We start from the raw sequence: 17,450 nt of genomic DNA, 5'->3' as shown, positions 1-17,450 counted from the left end.
GATGTGGTCATTTTGGTTTGGCAACTTAAAATATTTATTGTATTCTACCTAAAGCAGCAAGTTAAAAACATTTAGTAAAAGACAGAGTTACTTTTCAAATCTGGTGATGACATCAGCGATTATTGTGCTGCCTCCTATAGCTTTTTCCCAGCATGCATTCTGCTCAAAAAGACCAAACGTGTTTCGGCTGTCCTGCAGCCCGAGGCGCTCCGCCATCTTCCTCACCACCTAGACAGATGAAATCAAATCACAAAGAGAATCGCTGTTAGTTCAGTATCATAAGAAAAGTGTTAGTTTAGTGTCATTGAAAAACTATCACCATATGCTTAATATCACAGTAGTTTAAAGGTCCCATGAATTTAAAATAAAGTGTTTTATGGTGCTTTCACATCTGTAGTTCACTTCATTTGGTCCAGACCAAGAGCAATAAATTGTTGCAGTTTCTGCCATCTTCGGGTTGTTTTCACACCACACTGATTGCTTTGGTCCGTTCCAGTTGAAAAGAACCAAAATGCAGTCATCTGACAAAATCCACATCTCTCATTGGCCAGATGTTGTTGAACATAGTTCCTAAACTGTTTATCGATTGGTCAGAATTAACGTGTGGGAAAATGCTAATGAACTTCTGCAAGTAAACAAACCAGCAGACACAAAATGTTGCTTTTTACTATGGAGGGACGACTGCGCTGACTGAATGTATCCCTGCTTAAGACAAACTATACATTTAGAGAATGAAGCGTGGCCGCGCCTGGAAAACAATGTTTTAGTGCATCGCATGTCACTTTAGGAGGAGGCGTGAATTAATTTAGCTAAACTACGACATGGTCATCTTGCGGAAACATTATCAACGATCCATCAGGTGATTTTCTCCCTCTCTCTCTCTCTCTCTCTGTGTTGGTAAAGCGCTGTCAACAAATATTTTTCCTCCATATCCCATAATGCACAGCGCATCAGCCTACGGCAGCTGGACTAGTCCAAAAGGCGCAGTACTTTTTACTGTCGAGTCCGTTTCAGTTCGGATCATATTCTCACCACAAATGAACTGCTCCAGGGTTTGTTTGAAAGCGTACCAAGACCACCTCTTCAAGCAGGTCTCGGTACGCTTTTTGGTCTGCTTTTGGTGCGCAATCGAGTAGCATTGCTGCATTCACACCTGCCCAAACGAACTAATCCAAGAGGGAAAACGAATTCTAGTGTGATTCAACCGAACTAAATAAGGCAGGTGTGAAAGCACCCTTAAATGTCAGTATTAGTATTGTAAGTTAAGATATCTATAAGCAAGCATGCTCTAAAACAGTGGCAAATTTTTTGTTTAAAAGATATAAAACTGATATAAGCATTTAAAGCCTATAGTTTGTCACTTCCGCCTAAATGGATCAACGATTTTATTCACATAACCTCAAACTTCAGTTTCTCATCAAACCATACCCAATCAAATGATCTCTAGTATCTGACATGCCCCACCCCTTTCAAGCCAGTTCTCATTTTATGCACTTGAGCTCAACCCCTCTCACTGGCTGAGCTGTGATAAAACAAAATGCTACTGCCTGTTTTTTTTAAAGGGGAGGAGCTACACTATGTCCCACCCTCTTCGTGTTTTGGTTGAAATTTAATTAAACATTGAATAAAAATGCACTACATGGGACCTTTAAGTCTTGGAATTGTGATTTTTTTTTATCATAGAATTCAGAATTTTCTACTCAGAATAAAAATCTCACAATTCTCAAAATGTTTATGCATCTATAATAGTATAGTATAATTCATCATAAAATAACTAAATAACTTTTTAGTGAGTCAGAGTTGTAGGAAAGGATTGAAACCGAACCTCATTAGCTGTGGTGTGTGAGGTGATGGGTATCTGGCAGCAGCCTGGTCCAGGGTAATGCACAGTACACAGTATCTCCTGTCTTCCCATCAGCCCTTGAATCTCCTCCCACGAGGGCACACACTCTCTGCCTCGGGTCTTCTCTAGAGCCTGGCCAATGAAGGACGCATAGCTCTCCACTTCTGGGTCCACACTCAAACTCTGAACCCTGAAACATGGAGGAAAACAAAAAACAAAGTTTACAATACAAGCAAAGGCACTGTTTTTAGATGTTGGGCTTTTCATGAAGCGTTTTTATCTTTTCAGTTTAATGTGAAGAAAATATCCAAAATGTACTTTCAAGTCATTCTTTTGTCACACACTTCATCAATTTGTGTTGGGAGATTTTAATCACAATACATATATTTAAAGTCTGATTCACGGAGAAATATCTTCAAACATAGTTTACCTGATTATACAATGCACAGCAAAAGCAGTAACTAAATCATCATACTATCATCTCAAAAACATTGCAAGAATTACATGCTTTGTTTTTAGTGAAGACTTAGAGAAAGTTGTTCATGCTTTTATCAGCACCAGGGTGGATTACTGTAATGGACTCCTCATAGCCTTTCCCAAAAAGACAGTCAGACAGTTGCAGCTCATCCAGACTGAAAACACATCTGTGTAGCTGAGCCTTTACTGATGGAGCACTGAGCGAAAGATCTCACTATTATGTCTGTCTTTTCTTTTCATTCTTTTAAAACCTGTTTAACACATTTTAATCTGTTTTAATCACTGTTATTATTGGTTTTTATGTTCTTATACTTGTCTCTTTTATCCCTGTTTATGTAAAGCACTTTGAATTGCCACTGTGTTTGAAATGTGCTATATAAACCACACATTTTTTACTATTATTATTTATTATTATTATTACCTACAATAATTTACACATTTTTATTTCTGAAATATATTAATATGTTTTTTACAGAATTTTCTGATATCTGAAATTCCCTCTGGAAAAAAACCTTTGAATCTAGTGTAAAAAATAAATAAATAAACAAGATTATACCTGACTTGATTAAATGTTTAGATTGTTTTGTGTGCTGGAATTATATGAAAATTAGTGCACATTTAATCTAAACATATACATATTTTGCAAATGTAATCTAGAAATGTTTGCAATTCTTAATGTTATCATTTATCTGGCAAAGTATGATAATAATTCTTAGTTGTTGTTTTAACCTGCAGGTCTTGCTTTGTACTTTGAACATTAAAATTTACACAATTCCAAATCCAAACCACAAACTTTCTCTCAGATAAAAAAAAAAAAAAAGACGAGGAGAAAGTTGTTTAGCCTCTCTGTTTGGTTTGTCTATTTGCGATATGAAGTGTCAGCCGCTTGGTAATCACATGGCCTAATTGTGTTAAGTAAACAGATGCGGGAAAGCGTCTGAAGGCCTCAGGAGAACAGAAACTCTTCCATCTCCATTACAGTCTCTCTAATCAAAGCCCTGTGGTCAGTGCACTCCATTTCCTCATGGCACGCTCGCTTATTTTGCCATTCTCCTATTTTCTGCCCTTCTCGTCTGTCTGTCCTCCAGGCCTGGCAGTACTTTGAGAGTCAATTAGCCATGGGATGCAGAAAGTGTTGTGCCGTTTCCCAATCCCTCAAGGAGAGGAAAAGAACGAGTGAACAGGAAGTGCACTTTCCAATCCAGGCAACCTCAGGCAGGCCAGATTTCCTACATACTCGACCACAGGACCGGAGGCAGTTGTGCGTGTTTATACTCAAGGACAATATTGGGTATCGTTTATGTGTGCATGTTTGGATCCGGCTGTACTGAAAGAAATCTGGTGTTGAAATTATTTTCACTCAGAAATTTTACAACTGATTTCTGAAATGGCAAGCAGATTTGTAAAGGGATAGTTCACCAAAAAATGTATTCTAAACCTTTATTATTATTTTTAATGGACACAAAAGTGCTTTTTTTAAAAGAATGTTGATAACTAGTAGGCGTTGACATCCATAGTAGGAAAAAAACAGGCTACTGATTTCCATCATTCTTCAAAATATCTTCTTTTGTAGAAGAAAGAGACTCAAACAGGTCTGAAACAAGTAGAGGATGAGTAAATGATGACAGACTTTACTTTTTTATGGTGAAATACACCTTTAAATGACTTGTATTACGTACAGAATCAGGTTACTTTGAATCCTGTTGATCCCAATTTTATTGTGCTTGAAATGTTCACAAATCAATTTGATCCGACAATTGTTTAATTTATGTTGAGCTGAACATTGATTTTATTGTTGCTAGCGCCTTAGTACATACAAAATAATTTTACATCTCTTCAGTTTAAAATAATGATTAAATGATACATTGTTTAAAAAAAATACACTTAAAATAATTTATAATATAAGTATATTTACATATATACTCTACTTTTCTTTTTAAAGTCACAAGAGCTAAGAGCTGGGCGATAAAATTGGTATCGATATTTATTGACTGACCACATTGTCAATATCGATATCGAATCTGAACCTTTTCGAATGCTGCGTGCGCACCGCGATTTAAGCAAGTAGAATTAACCAATATGCTTTGTAGCAAATATACACATTACAGTAATAACGGCAGACTAGTTACCTCAGACAAACACATCGCACCAAAGCACTGCAGTGGTTTTTACTTTTCTCCATAAACTTGCGTCAGAGCTGCAGCAATGGTTTTTCCATTTGTTATCCTCTGAGATAATGGTTGATGGTTACAAGAGATGCCAGTGGAGCGCGAGTGTAAAGTCTATTGTAAATGGTCAAGTAGATCAGAATAACAACACATGCGAAAATGAGTGCCGTATAGCAGCAGTCAGGAGATTGTAAATAATGGATGTAACGATGTCACCAGAGTGGCTTTTTGGTTTCTTTTCTTGTGCATCTCAGCCACTAACTCCCCATCTGAAATCAATTTAGCATAGGGGGTATTATAGTCATTCAACTACACAATTTGTAAAGTTGCAATATGTATTTGAATAATGATGGTTATAGTTCATTTACTTGAAAGCTCAGATTTGATTATCATAATTTGTTTTGTTCACAGAGTTTGAGATTTACTGTATCATTATTATTCACACCCTAAAGTTTGCTTTGATTGTTTAGTATTTGCACTTAACCATTGCACACACTTTGTAATATTATTGTTTAAGAGTTTCTTTAACACTTATTGTATTATTATAATTATATTATTATCTATTTTATTATAAAGAGATCAGATATTGTGTTAAATGTTTTTGTTTTTGACTATCAAAACTGTTTGTCTTAGTAATGTTAGTTAATTAAAATAAAGTGTTTAAATAAAAAATCCTAATACTCCTAATTGTATTGTTAAAAATATTCAATAATTATCAATATTAAATTATATGAAACATGATATCATGATAATTACATAATTATATCATTATAAATACAACATTGCCCAGCCCTACGAGAGCTAATGGCCAGACAGAACCTGTGGACTTTTTTTGTTATTACTGCACAAATTTGCGGGAAATGATTTTGAGCGTATATTAATTAAAATATTAACATGTAACATGTAAAATAATATAATGAAATAATAATACAAAAAAATGAACTTTAGAATGCAAATCTATGTAGAACCACTTGTTTGGTAAACAAAAAAAGTGAATCTCTCATGTACAGTAATATATGTCAGAAAATACACATCTAATATATCAATACTATTACTGAAATAAATAGAAAAACTGAGTAAGTATATACTCACACATATCTGCAAAAGTAAACAAATAGTCTGAATGATGGGCTCAAATATCGGCAGATTTCTGCGGGTACAGATTCTGTGTGGGTCTACTCATGAACAGTGAATATTGAACGTTGTTATTTGATTTTACACAACATAAAATATACTAAAGAAGTTACTAATTCATTAATTAAATAAATTTAATTAACTACTAAATTTGTTTATATAATTTGTGTGGAATATTAGCCGATACGGTCAGAGTGCGAATTACAGGAGAGTTTGGAGGGGTCTGTCCTTCCTAATTAATGCTTGATCCCCCCTGAAAAACATCAAAACAATGTATGGCGGTCTGCCCTTTAATAGTTAAAAAAGTTTGCTCTGATCTGTATCTTAAATAATATTAATGATTAAAATAATAGATAACTTCAATATATATTTGACCACCCCTATAATGGTTCATACCATTGTAATCTTTAAAAAAGCTGTCTGTAGGTGTCTGTAAAACTAGATGCATAGTTTGTATTTTATTATACAGTTGCTTGCACACGGAAGTTAAACAGTAAAATAAAAGGTGCAGGAAAGCAAACCTGTCACCGTTTATTTAATTTCACAAATATCATTGAGAACCACTCCATATCTCTCAAAACACTGAAAACATAATAACAAGTTTGATTTTTATCAGTGTACGGTGGCTCAGTGTTTAGCACTGTCACCTAAGAACAAGAAAGTGGTCCTAGCACAGTGCTGGGTTGCAGTTGGGAGCCTATATAAAAAATTGGAAGTTCATACTGCAGTGGCGACCCCTGATAAATCAGGGACTAAGCTGAAGGAAAATACCTGAATGAATGAATGAATAAATGAATGAATGAATGAATGGATGGATGAATGAATGAGTGTAATCTTTTGAGCAAAATAATAATAATAATAATGATGATGAGATGTCAACTGTATTGTCAACAGTATGTGTGTGGTGTGACCTGTGTTTCTGTAAAACAGCATCAGAGTGCGACTGACCTCTTGAGGTGGAAGCGCAGGTATCTGAGGATGCCGCAGCTTGGCAGGAAGGTGCAGCTCATGCAGGTGAGCAGTTGCCAATATCTGAGCTGTGGGTTGGGGTTTGTCTGCGTCTGCACTCGTGAGCTGGTGGTGCTGGTCTGCTTGATGAGCTGACAGTAGAGCTCGTCTCGGAGCGGTCGGAGGTCCAGGCAGGTCTGCAGAATCCCTTGAATGAGAGGAATGGGCTCACGGGCTGATTCCAGCTGCTGGAGACAGTTAAACAGCCTCACCGCCTCCTCGCGGATCGATGTGTAGCCTTTGCTGGCCATGTCTAAGGAGTGGACAGAGAGTAAAGACATATTGAAGTGGAACATGCTTGTAAACTGTATGCATCTTGTCAACAAAACAAATATTTGATGGGTTAGCAACAGAAATTGAAGCAATTAATGGGATAGTTCATCTATTAACATTAACAAAAATTAACATTTACTCACTATTTACACAACCTCAAGGTGGTTATAAACCTTTATGAGTCTCTTTTTTATGTTAAACACAAAAGAAGATATTTTAAAGAATGTTAGACACAGGCAACCATTGACTTTCATAGTAGGAAAAATAAACTATGGATGTCTATGGTTACAGGTTTTCAGCTTTCTACAAAATATTTTCTTTTGTGTTTAAAAGAAGGGGGAGGATGATGAAAGTGTTGCATTGTAAACAAAGTAAAAGGGTAATGTTTTTTACCTAAACACTTTTTATTAAGGAGAATTGCTAATTTTATTTATTATTTATATCACTATTATTTTATCTTTTAAATTATTTCGTTTATAACTATATTACTATTATCATTATTATTCTTACATACAAATTTCCAAAATGTTTTTTTTTTTTCATAAAATGTGCCTATTTTTTGGCCAAAGTTTACAATCCTACAAATAAGCAGAACAAATATAGTTAAGAAATGTAAGATTTAAAAAAAAAAAATGAATTCCTTGTGAATGTTTTTATCATAAAAATGAAAAATGAATGTTTTTATCATAAATGCTCTGAAAAGTTTACAAAATGGGTCAAGAACAGCCTAAACACCCTTACTATAGTTTTCATGAAGCTAAAAATCCAAACATTTCTAACCAGAATACATGTAGAAAATGAGGCATTGGAGATGTTGTGTTGGGGAGTGGATGATACTGGCTTTGCATGGTCAAATTTCCATGTCTATGTATGTGTGCGGGTGTGTTTAACTCACGTGTGTGATGCAGGCTGCCGTAGGGGAAAGGCAGCAGTGGGGCGTACAGTGGGCTCTGCGTGTACCTCAGGATGGGATTATGTTGATAAATGTGCTCCACAACCTCTGGATTGAATTTATTCTCCTATAAATAAAAACAACAGGTGTAAAGTAATGCAAGGCTTTGAAATCGTAAAAAGAACACTCATGGCAGAAATATTTCCAGTGTTCCATTATTCCCCAATAAGCACATGCCATATTTGTTTTATTGTGTAACGAAACGATGAAATGATGATAATGTAATGCAAACGATGGAAATGCTGCAGTGTTTGGGGAAACGGATGCGGTGGATGAATGAAAGGGAAACAGATTTCAGCTTACAGATGGACTTGTCGACCCTGGTCAAGGTCTGGTCTTTCAGTGTGTGTATAATGAAAGCTGCTGTGTACATTTTGAGGGTGAATAAGGCCAGTTTCTGTTTGTTGTGAGGCGTTTGCTTATAAGAGACCTGATAAACCAACCCAAGAGCAGTTAAACGTGACAAAACATACTGCCACAATGGATATATACTATACATGTACGTTTTTGAGAGGTAAAATTAATAGTATCTACTATAGATACTCTAAGTGTATATGTCAGCCGATGTAAGGGGGAAAACTTTATCTTTCAAACTTTTGTCCACATGAAAACATTCCAAAAGCACGTCTAATGTGAGTTTCATGTGTGTTTTTTTCATATGAAGCTCATGTATAACTACTAAGAAGAGTTGTGTTCTTAAAATAGTCTGAGAAGAACAAGATGACGGAAGAAGAATAAGTTTATATATTATAACAGTACGTTGGCTTTCTAAAGCCACCAAAATAATAATAATAAAAATAATAACAATGAAATGTTTTATTTTTGAGCAGAAAATCTGAATAATATAATTATTTCGAAGGATCATGTTACAGAAGCAACAATGCTACAAATTTAGCCTTGAAATCACAGGAATAAATAACTTTAAGAGTTTAATTGCACATTTATTTCACTGTACTTTCAATCAAATAAATGCAGGCTTTGTGAGCAGAAGGGACTTGGCCATTAGTGTATGTATATACAAAACATAACAGTAAGGTCATTTAGGGGTCCGACCCTTTAACATTTCAATGTTTGCGGTTTTTAACGTCTGTCTGTCCGTCTGTTTATGTGCGCGCTCAATGGCATTCCGGGGAGTTCTGTGGGCTAGCAACTAGCATCCTATTAATACGGATCTCTCCGAGAGTGCCGGCATTACATCATAACAACAGGGTTATTCTGAAGAGCTACTCGTTGCTTTCCAAACTATTTCTAGAGACACGGGATACCAAGGGGCACATCTATAAGTGTAAAATCACTAGCCAAAAAACTAATAATAACATACTGGAGCAGAGAGATGACATTGAGTGGAGTTTAGATGCGTGTCTGTTAATGTGGATGTTTAAATGTAAACATTTGGTGTAAAAATATGAATATTTGCTTTATTATCTCTACGGTCTAATGGCATTTTCAAATAGAAACATTGGTGTTTAGCGCTTTTTGTTTTTCAGAAAATGCCAATTGTTCATGGTAACAAATGTTTTCATTTTTTTGTATGAGAAATTCCACATAATTATATAAAAGTTTAAACATTGGTTTAGTGTTGTCCTAAAGTTAATATATACATGTGTGCAAACATGGCATTTTTTTGTTATTTTATGCAAAAAATAGGGATGCATGATGTTAATATCACATATCAATATCAAAGCAAATTTTATTTTAATAATTTTGCTATGAGGGAGACACTGTTGCACAGTAGGTAGCGCTGTCGCCTCACAGCACGACGGTTGCTGGTTCGAGCCTCGGCTGGGTTTGCGTTTCGATGTGGAGTTTGCATGTTCTCCCCGCGTTCACGTGGGTTTCCTCCGTGTGCTTCGGTTTCCCCCCAATCCAAAGACATGAGGTATAGGTGAATTGGGTAGGCTAAATTGTCTGAGTGTGAATGAGTGTGTATGGGTGTTTCCCAAAGATGGGTTAAGGTTGGAAGGGCATCCTATGCATAAAACATATGCTGGATAATTTGGCGGTTCATTCCACGGTGGCGAACCAAGATTAATAAAGGGACTAAGCCGAAAATAAAATGAATGAATGAATTATTGCTATGATTCATTCATTTATTTTCCTGTGGCTTAGTCAGTAGCCGTGAACATTTGAAGCAGATCAAAAATGTTTTTCAGAATTGTACAAAGACAAAAACGGGTGTTGTTCAATAGTGTATGTGACAAATAAAGGTTTTTTCATCATTTCATCACCATCATACTCGGCTGTCAGCCTCCAAATATAAACAGACATCAGTTAATGGTATTAGCAAAAATCTCCATATCAGTGCATCTCATAACATTTGAAATTTTGGAAGAAACTTCAACAGTAGTTAAAGTTACATTGTACTCTATAAATCATAAATCAAGAGAAACTGGGGAATTTCAAGTGGCCTCAACTTAATCCACAGCTGTGCTTGCAACTAAGCTGACATTTCTAATCCTTCTTCAAATATGTTATGAATAAGTGTGAGTTCTCTTACCTCAATGTCACGTATGAGGAGCTGTGTTGGCGTCTCCACCGGCGCTTTGCTGTCGATGACTTTCTGCACGGCACACGCCCAGTGCACCGCCTCATTGTAGTGCTTTGTGAATAATCTGTAGCAGTGCTTGCGGCCATATACAGTCAGACTCCAGTAACCTGTCACACACACACCAAACAGACATTAACCAAAATGTAGCAATACAATCTCATTATACAAAAGCATCTCTGTACAATTACTGCACAAGTATTCAGATACATTCAAGAGCTTTTAGTTGAAAAGTATGAATAAAAGTAGCTGAAAAAAAGGAGTGATAAATCGTATATATGCTTAAACTGTTTCTGATTAAAAACAAATGCTCTAAAGCTCCAGTGTTCTAAAGCCCTCATATTTCCCATCCCTGGCCTGCAGTAAATGTGTTCATATGTTCTGGATCTGGATATTTTATGAGGATCTCACTAATATCTCATTTCTCCCCTGTTGTTAACTTTGGCAGTCAAAAGAATGAGGCTTTGGTTCAAAACTAAGGCTTTTAAAGATGTACCAATACTTTACAATCTCCATTAAGCCAACTCCATCTCTCTAGGCCAGTGGTTCTAAAATGTTTTTCACCAAGTGCCACCTCAGGAAAAAAAAGTCGTCTCCTTGAAATCTTAACATTAACTTTACATATTTAAATTAGAAAGTAGATCTGCTTACTGCATGTCATTTTCAGTATAAGTCAGAAAATCAAGTAAATAAACAAAGTTTTTGAGATCACATCTTAAGTGAACAATGGAGTTTGCGTTAACCGCACACATTATACTCTACCTCTAAGCTTCAAACATGGCGAAGTTGCTTGAGTCTATGTTCTGTGTCCTGTGCCGTTTCAATTACGTCCGAATTAATTATCCTAAATCTGAGCTTACAAACTAAACAGAAAGCCACTCTGCTTCACAAAACAAAGAAACTTTATATACTGAAAACATGCAATATTTTACGAACACACATTTGAACACATTTGTAATAATTTTTTTACTGATGATGCAGCATGAGGAAATTCCTGAGTTTATAGTAACTGAAATGTCAACACAACAGCATCGGTCTGCAAAAGTGCTTCTCTAGCGCGTATCTGCTTCGCAAGTGGTGTGCGCCTCTTTCTTTGGCTCTGCACCAAGCTGGTAGATTTTAAGCAGCTGTTGATGCGATGAGCTAAAGTAAACATTCTAAGCACACCAGTGTGATAACAGCCTCCAGGGAACAGCCATTGCTGATCACATTGGTGTTATCATACGCTTCAAAGGGCTAAAAGTGTGTTAATATTCTCTTATTATTCAGTGATTTCTCGGTGTACCACTAGAAAGAAGCACACGTACCAGACTAGTGATACACATACCACAGTTTGAGAGCTGCCGCTGCTCGAGTTTTTCGCTTCACATCTATCTAATAAAAAATGTACAAAACCAAATTATATTGGCAGTAGAAATTTTAAATAACTTCTATTCCATAATCAAAAGCCATCTCAAGACCAGTGGGCTTTCTATAAACCCATTTCACCTGATATTGCAATTATTATTAAGTAAAGTTTATTTATAAACTAATTTTCGAGAGGATCACGTCCTTATGATTGTCCACGACTATTCCCAAATTAGCCTAAAATTTCAAGAGTTCACACTTAGCTCATGATTTTACATAGCTTGTTTAGCGTGCTGTCCCGGGAGCGAGCCCTGAGCTCAAAGGATCCTCGACCCCAGGGCTCCCCCCCTTTTGCAGGGCGAGTGGAGATTGAGCTCAGGTCTATCTCAAACTCCCCCGCTGCTGAGGCCAAGGCGAACTTCCTGAGAGCAAGACATTATAAAAAAGATTTAGGCTTATTTTATCTATAATATAGAGCACATTTGGATGGTGGGAGGAAACCGGGGAACCCAGGGGAAACCCACGCGGACACGGGGAGAACATGCAAACTCCACACAGAAATACCAGATGGCTCAGCAAGGACCCAACACCATTGGTATTCTTGCTGTGAGGCAACAGTGCTAGTCACTGGGCCACCGTGCTGCCCATTCTGGATAAAGGAGGAAGAAGAGGAGGAGGGGGGTTTCTTCCAGACGAAGATAGTTGTAGAAAGGAAATGAGGATATATATAGTGATTTGGGATCCTTTGATTGGAGGATCATAATTAGCTAATGTGGACCAGCTTGGTCAATCATTATCACTTATTCACCAAGCAAATGATTCCTGAATTACTATAAATAACCAGAGTTTCTACTTTCATCCTTTCTAGATGGGCGACATGGAGGCCCACTGCTGCCTCGGCAAGAATGTCTTTGGTTAGCATCCTAAACCAGTCGACATTTCTGTGCATAGTTTGCATGTTGCCCCCGTGCTTGTGTGGGTTTTTCCCAGGTTCTCCTGTTTCCTTCCGCAGTCCAAATAATATGCAACCTAACTTAATTGATCATACAAAATTGGCATCCTAGTCGCCGTATATCTCTCCTTAGCCATGCTTTTATCTGTCATTAGTCAGAAATAAGTCAGGCGAGTTCATCAAGACCTACCAGAGCTCAAACTCCCCTCTCGCCCTGCTAATGGGAGGTAGCCCAGGGATCGAGCATCTCATAAATCAATCATTAGCTAACTCTTGAATTATGAAATATTATAAGCCGTTTCAAGAGTTAATTGAAAATGCATTGAATGTTGAATGTGTTAAAACAACTACAAAGCCCAACAACTCTCTGTCTACTGACCTAGCTCTTAAACACAAGACGTGTTTGTTGAAGCATTCTAGCCAAAAGGGATTTGAAATGTTTCGATGTGAAAATGATAAGTTTAGTTTGGGGGCAAAAGAAATGTACAGTATGTCCTTTTACCAGTCCTGATTCTAAAACAAAACCACAGCGTCAGTGTAGATTTACAACAATAAAGCTATACGTTTACAACACTAAACCCAGCAGACACACAATGTCATAAGACATTGATATTAGGTTAGATTTAGGTCGATTTTGATGTTCAATAACAGCATGAAATGATGTTGAAATTTGGTTGATTTTAGGTTGTGTTGGAAAGAGACCAAAATCCACCATCGAGTGAACATCTCAAACTAATTTCATATTGATGACCAATACTGAGATTTATTCATTAAGTATGGCAACCTGAGATACGTCATAGAGAGAACGTCCACACAACTTCAAGCTGTAACATCATTAGACGTTGATATTTTTTTAGATTGCAGTGGAAAGTAACCAAAATGCAATGTCTGTCCGAGATTGGACATTGACGTAGGCCTGACACTGGGTCCTGATTCCAATCCGATTTTCATTTCCAAACAAAATGCAACATCCCATGATGTTGGGGTACAGCGTCAACCATGTTGATGTCCTGTGCCAGCTGGAAAGCTGCTGCTGTCTACTTTTATGTTTATATTTAAAGTGTCCAAGCTTATTTCACAATGCTAGAAGAAAGGTTCAAACACTTGCCTTAAAAGTAATTCAAAAAGGGGTCAAACTTTAATACAACAGAAGATGTAAATGCGAATTTCTTCATCATCTACTCATGATACATTAAAATCGAGACAGGACCAACTATGAACTGCAATCCAAAATATTGGGTGTCTGCTGTAAACATCTCCAATGTTTCAGGCACTAAATTGTAGCTCATTATCGTTTTCATTAAAAGATCTGTGGACACGCCAGAGCATTAGCCATGATATTATATGGCAACTCATCTGTTAAAAGAAGAAACCGTTTCCATCGTGTCTGCTGCGCTGGATAATGAATGACTCCTGACCAACTGCTGCCCTCATGCACACAAACACGCACACACAAAGCTTCACTTTCACACACACACTTTTATCTAGGAAAGTCCCTGAAGTTAATCTGGGAAAAAATTCTGTTTTGTGAACTGGTTGAAAGATTGCGTGTGTGATTCAGAGGTTCAGTTGAATATGGGCCACATGAACACACACACACAGAGAGAGAGAGAGAGAGAGAGAGTATGACTAAGCCTCAGAGTCTGTCTGGTCATTGCCCACCATCTCCCCAGACAACAATGACTCTTGTTTGTCTGCCTTAGTTTCTCTTTTAGTCTTCTGGTCTCAAACAATCCTTCATTTCATGTCCTCAATCAAAGTCTTCCCACAAGAACGATTTCACGCCATTTGCTGACAAAGGATCAACAGGTCTCAAGGCCCTGTTCCTTTGATCAAACCAAAAGCTCTGTTCTCTCCCTGAACATGCATGTCATTGTAAGTGCAAATTTTAAAATCGGGTGTGAAATATTGTGTTTATTGTGTGAAAACCAGGCACAACACAAAAATGCATAAATTGTTACTCATTGTGCTCAAGGCCATAAATTGGCCAGTCGTTTACTGGAGCTTGGCAAAAGAACTGTGGCCCCAACTGAGCCTAGTTTCTCTCATGTTGTAGAGTTTGGGATTCCTGCCAATGTCACAGTCAATAGGGCTGGACGATTAATCGAAAAGTAACCGAAATCAACATTCAGAACCTATAATCGATCAAACTTTTACAGTTACTTTTCCTACCATGTGTGGCGTCATGTGACGTCATCTGATCTCTGGTCAAGTAGGAACGATGGACCCATTCTTGAGCCTTACTTTGCACTTCATTGATGATGACTGGACGTAATTAATCAAATATAGTAGATACTGTGTGTTTCCTTCAATTATTTTAAATCAAGTTTTGCACTCTTCATTTAAAAATCTATCACTTGTAATATGTAAGCATATTAACTGTACAAAACTTGTTCGTGAATTATGAGGGCAAAAAAATTTAATTAAATAAAATAATCATTCATTAATCGTAAATGAGTTGAAATGTTTAATTAATTGTAATTAATTGTAATTGTAATTAATTGTAATCTAATTTGATTTAGATTTTAAGCCAAATCACCCAGCCCTAACATTTAGCTAACAACACTATTGTTACAATAACAACATTTATAATGAACCAAATCATCACAATTAGATTCAAAATTAAACCTTTTATGTCTATTGTAAAATGACAAGCGGATGAAACTAAATGCATTTGTAAACAGGGTCATTACCAAAATCTAGTTGAAAATGCATTAGATTTAGAGGATAAATGGTTGTTCCCAATTGTTGCCACTGGCTTGCTCGGTTTGGGACTTGTGGAGCTGCGCATTGATAAGATTGCTTTTCAGTGTTTGTAATTTCAGCAGTGAAATTTAAACCCCACTGAACTGAACTAAACTGAACATCAACTCTGAAAACTGAACTTACACTGTTTCAATTTACTAGAACTTCTATGTTAAGCTGCTTTGGCACAACCTACATTGTAAAAGAGCTATAAAAATAAAGATGATTTTAATGGAATTAGATTGAACTTCTTTTATAGGGTTAAAGCTTATGTGGTAAAATCCATTCAGACAGCCACAAAATTCACATACTGCTTGCCTAAAGAGCTAGCATGGGACTGTTATGGGATGTGCTATGGGAAAGTGCTCCAAAACAAAGCGTTTGTATAAACATAACTTTGATAATAAAAGCTGTATTCAGCACTAACAGTCTTGTGGGCAGTGGGAATCGTGTAATTGTGCATCGAGCGTCACGAGTTCAAGTCCTGGCTTGCAGACCTTTCCCAATCCCATCCCATCTTTTTTAACATACAATGTTACTAGGGATTGTTGTAAATAGGGATTAAACATTGATTAAATTTGCATAGAATCACCAAGAGGCGACACTCTAGTGCGATTTGGGGAAACAGCCACTAGATTGCGTGGCGGCCATTTTGGAATGAAAACTCCAATAGAAAAACAGCATATTATAAGTCTGTAAAATAAACTATTGAAAGTGCTGATGATTGTGATAGTATGTGTTGTATTGTCATCTTTTAAGTTGTATATCAGCTTTAATGCTCTTTTTAAATAAATAAATAAATAACAAAGCAGCTGCTTGCCATCACGACAGCAACAAGATCCAACGGACAGCCGATCGCTTTCACTCCAAAATGGCGAAATCTGGGGCTGTTGCTGGGCGCTGCTGTTGCAATGGAACGCTTATTTGAGTGTCTCCTCTTGGTGATTTTAAGCTATTTGCCGATAACAAAGACTATATGATACACAAGACATGTCACTAGTATCTTTTTGAATAGGGAAAAGTGTAACTGTAAATATGGTGAATAAAGCAACGCCCACTAGTACAGAAGCCGATCATCTATCGCTATATGGTGAAAAAAGCCCGCCTTCTAGTACAGGAGCCAATCATCGATCGCTATAGACTGACAATACTCTGGGGGAGGGGCTTGGACCAGACACGAGTTTCTGCAGATTTTTTGTGATTTGAACATTTAGAAATGAAACTAAAGGGACAGTTGTTGTTTAATTTTATTGGTTATTCCTTATATGAAATTTAATGGTAAGCTTGGCAAGCAGTTTTGGAGAATTAGATGTTTCCCCATTCAAACAGAATGCCTGAGCATACTGCATAAGAGATGGCCACCAAGTGAAATGACTTGCCTTAAAGGAACTTTGCCGACAAATCTTAAGATTTGGGGGCCGATAACCGATAAATAGGCTGATGATAAAAATAAAAATTTCAAAATGTTATATTTTCATAGAGTGAACAACTGGTTTTAATTTTAAAACATCACAAAAGTTTGAATTGATCTTATGAACTGAACAGTCTACTCAAAGCAAAAATGCAATCGTTTCAAAATTGCAAGGTTATTACATAGACCAGTCAGATTTTGAGCGAGTTAGCGATTTAAATTGGACAAGTCTAAATAAGCTTGGCCAATGCATGCACAAGGCAGGCAGTTCTGTACAATTACGTAACCTATCGGCTTAAAGAAATCAATTAAAGCCTGAATTATAAGATATATAAATGTTAATTTGAATAGTTTATTAATCAGTTACTTGCGCATTCTGAATGAACAGAAAAAAACACCAACTATTCTTAAATAACTGCTTTGCTGCTAATACAATAGTTGATTTAGTAATGAAAAATTTATGTTAGTGCTTAACAAACTATGAATGAACCATTTGCTAATGCTTAACAAATGATTCATAGTGTGTAATTATAGTCTTACTAAGTTCATAGAATGAAACTTAATAAAGACTGAGGCTAACTTGTAAGTGTGTGCG

The 17,450-nt window shown here is 36.6% G+C and overlaps 1 protein-coding gene across 2 annotated transcripts in view; it reads right to left on the bottom strand.

Moving 5' to 3' along the window:
• plekhh3 (pleckstrin homology, MyTH4 and FERM domain containing H3) overlaps positions 1 to 17,450 on the bottom strand; it is an 83,124-nt gene that overhangs the window by 15,280 nt on the left and 50,394 nt on the right. For both annotated transcript variants that reach the window (XM_087244861.1, XM_087244862.1), the window contains 5 exons: positions 10,353 to 10,510; positions 7,799 to 7,922; positions 6,571 to 6,883; positions 1,826 to 2,033; positions 92 to 228 (listed from right to left, as the gene is read on the bottom strand). In XM_087244861.1, the coding sequence (XP_087100987.1) occupies positions 92 to 228; positions 1,826 to 2,033; positions 6,571 to 6,883; positions 7,799 to 7,922; positions 10,353 to 10,510 (940 nt within the window). The remainder of the gene's footprint in view (positions 1 to 91; positions 229 to 1,825; positions 2,034 to 6,570; positions 6,884 to 7,798; positions 7,923 to 10,352; positions 10,511 to 17,450) is intronic.

This window comes from Danio rerio, chromosome 3 (assembly GCF_052040795.2).
Source record: "Danio rerio strain M-AB ecotype USA chromosome 3, GRCz13ab, whole genome shotgun sequence".
Lineage (NCBI taxonomy): Eukaryota > Metazoa > Chordata > Actinopteri > Cypriniformes > Danionidae > Danio > Danio rerio.
Note: the sequence above shows the minus strand (reverse complement) of the source record. Positions and strands in the feature narration are given on the sequence as shown.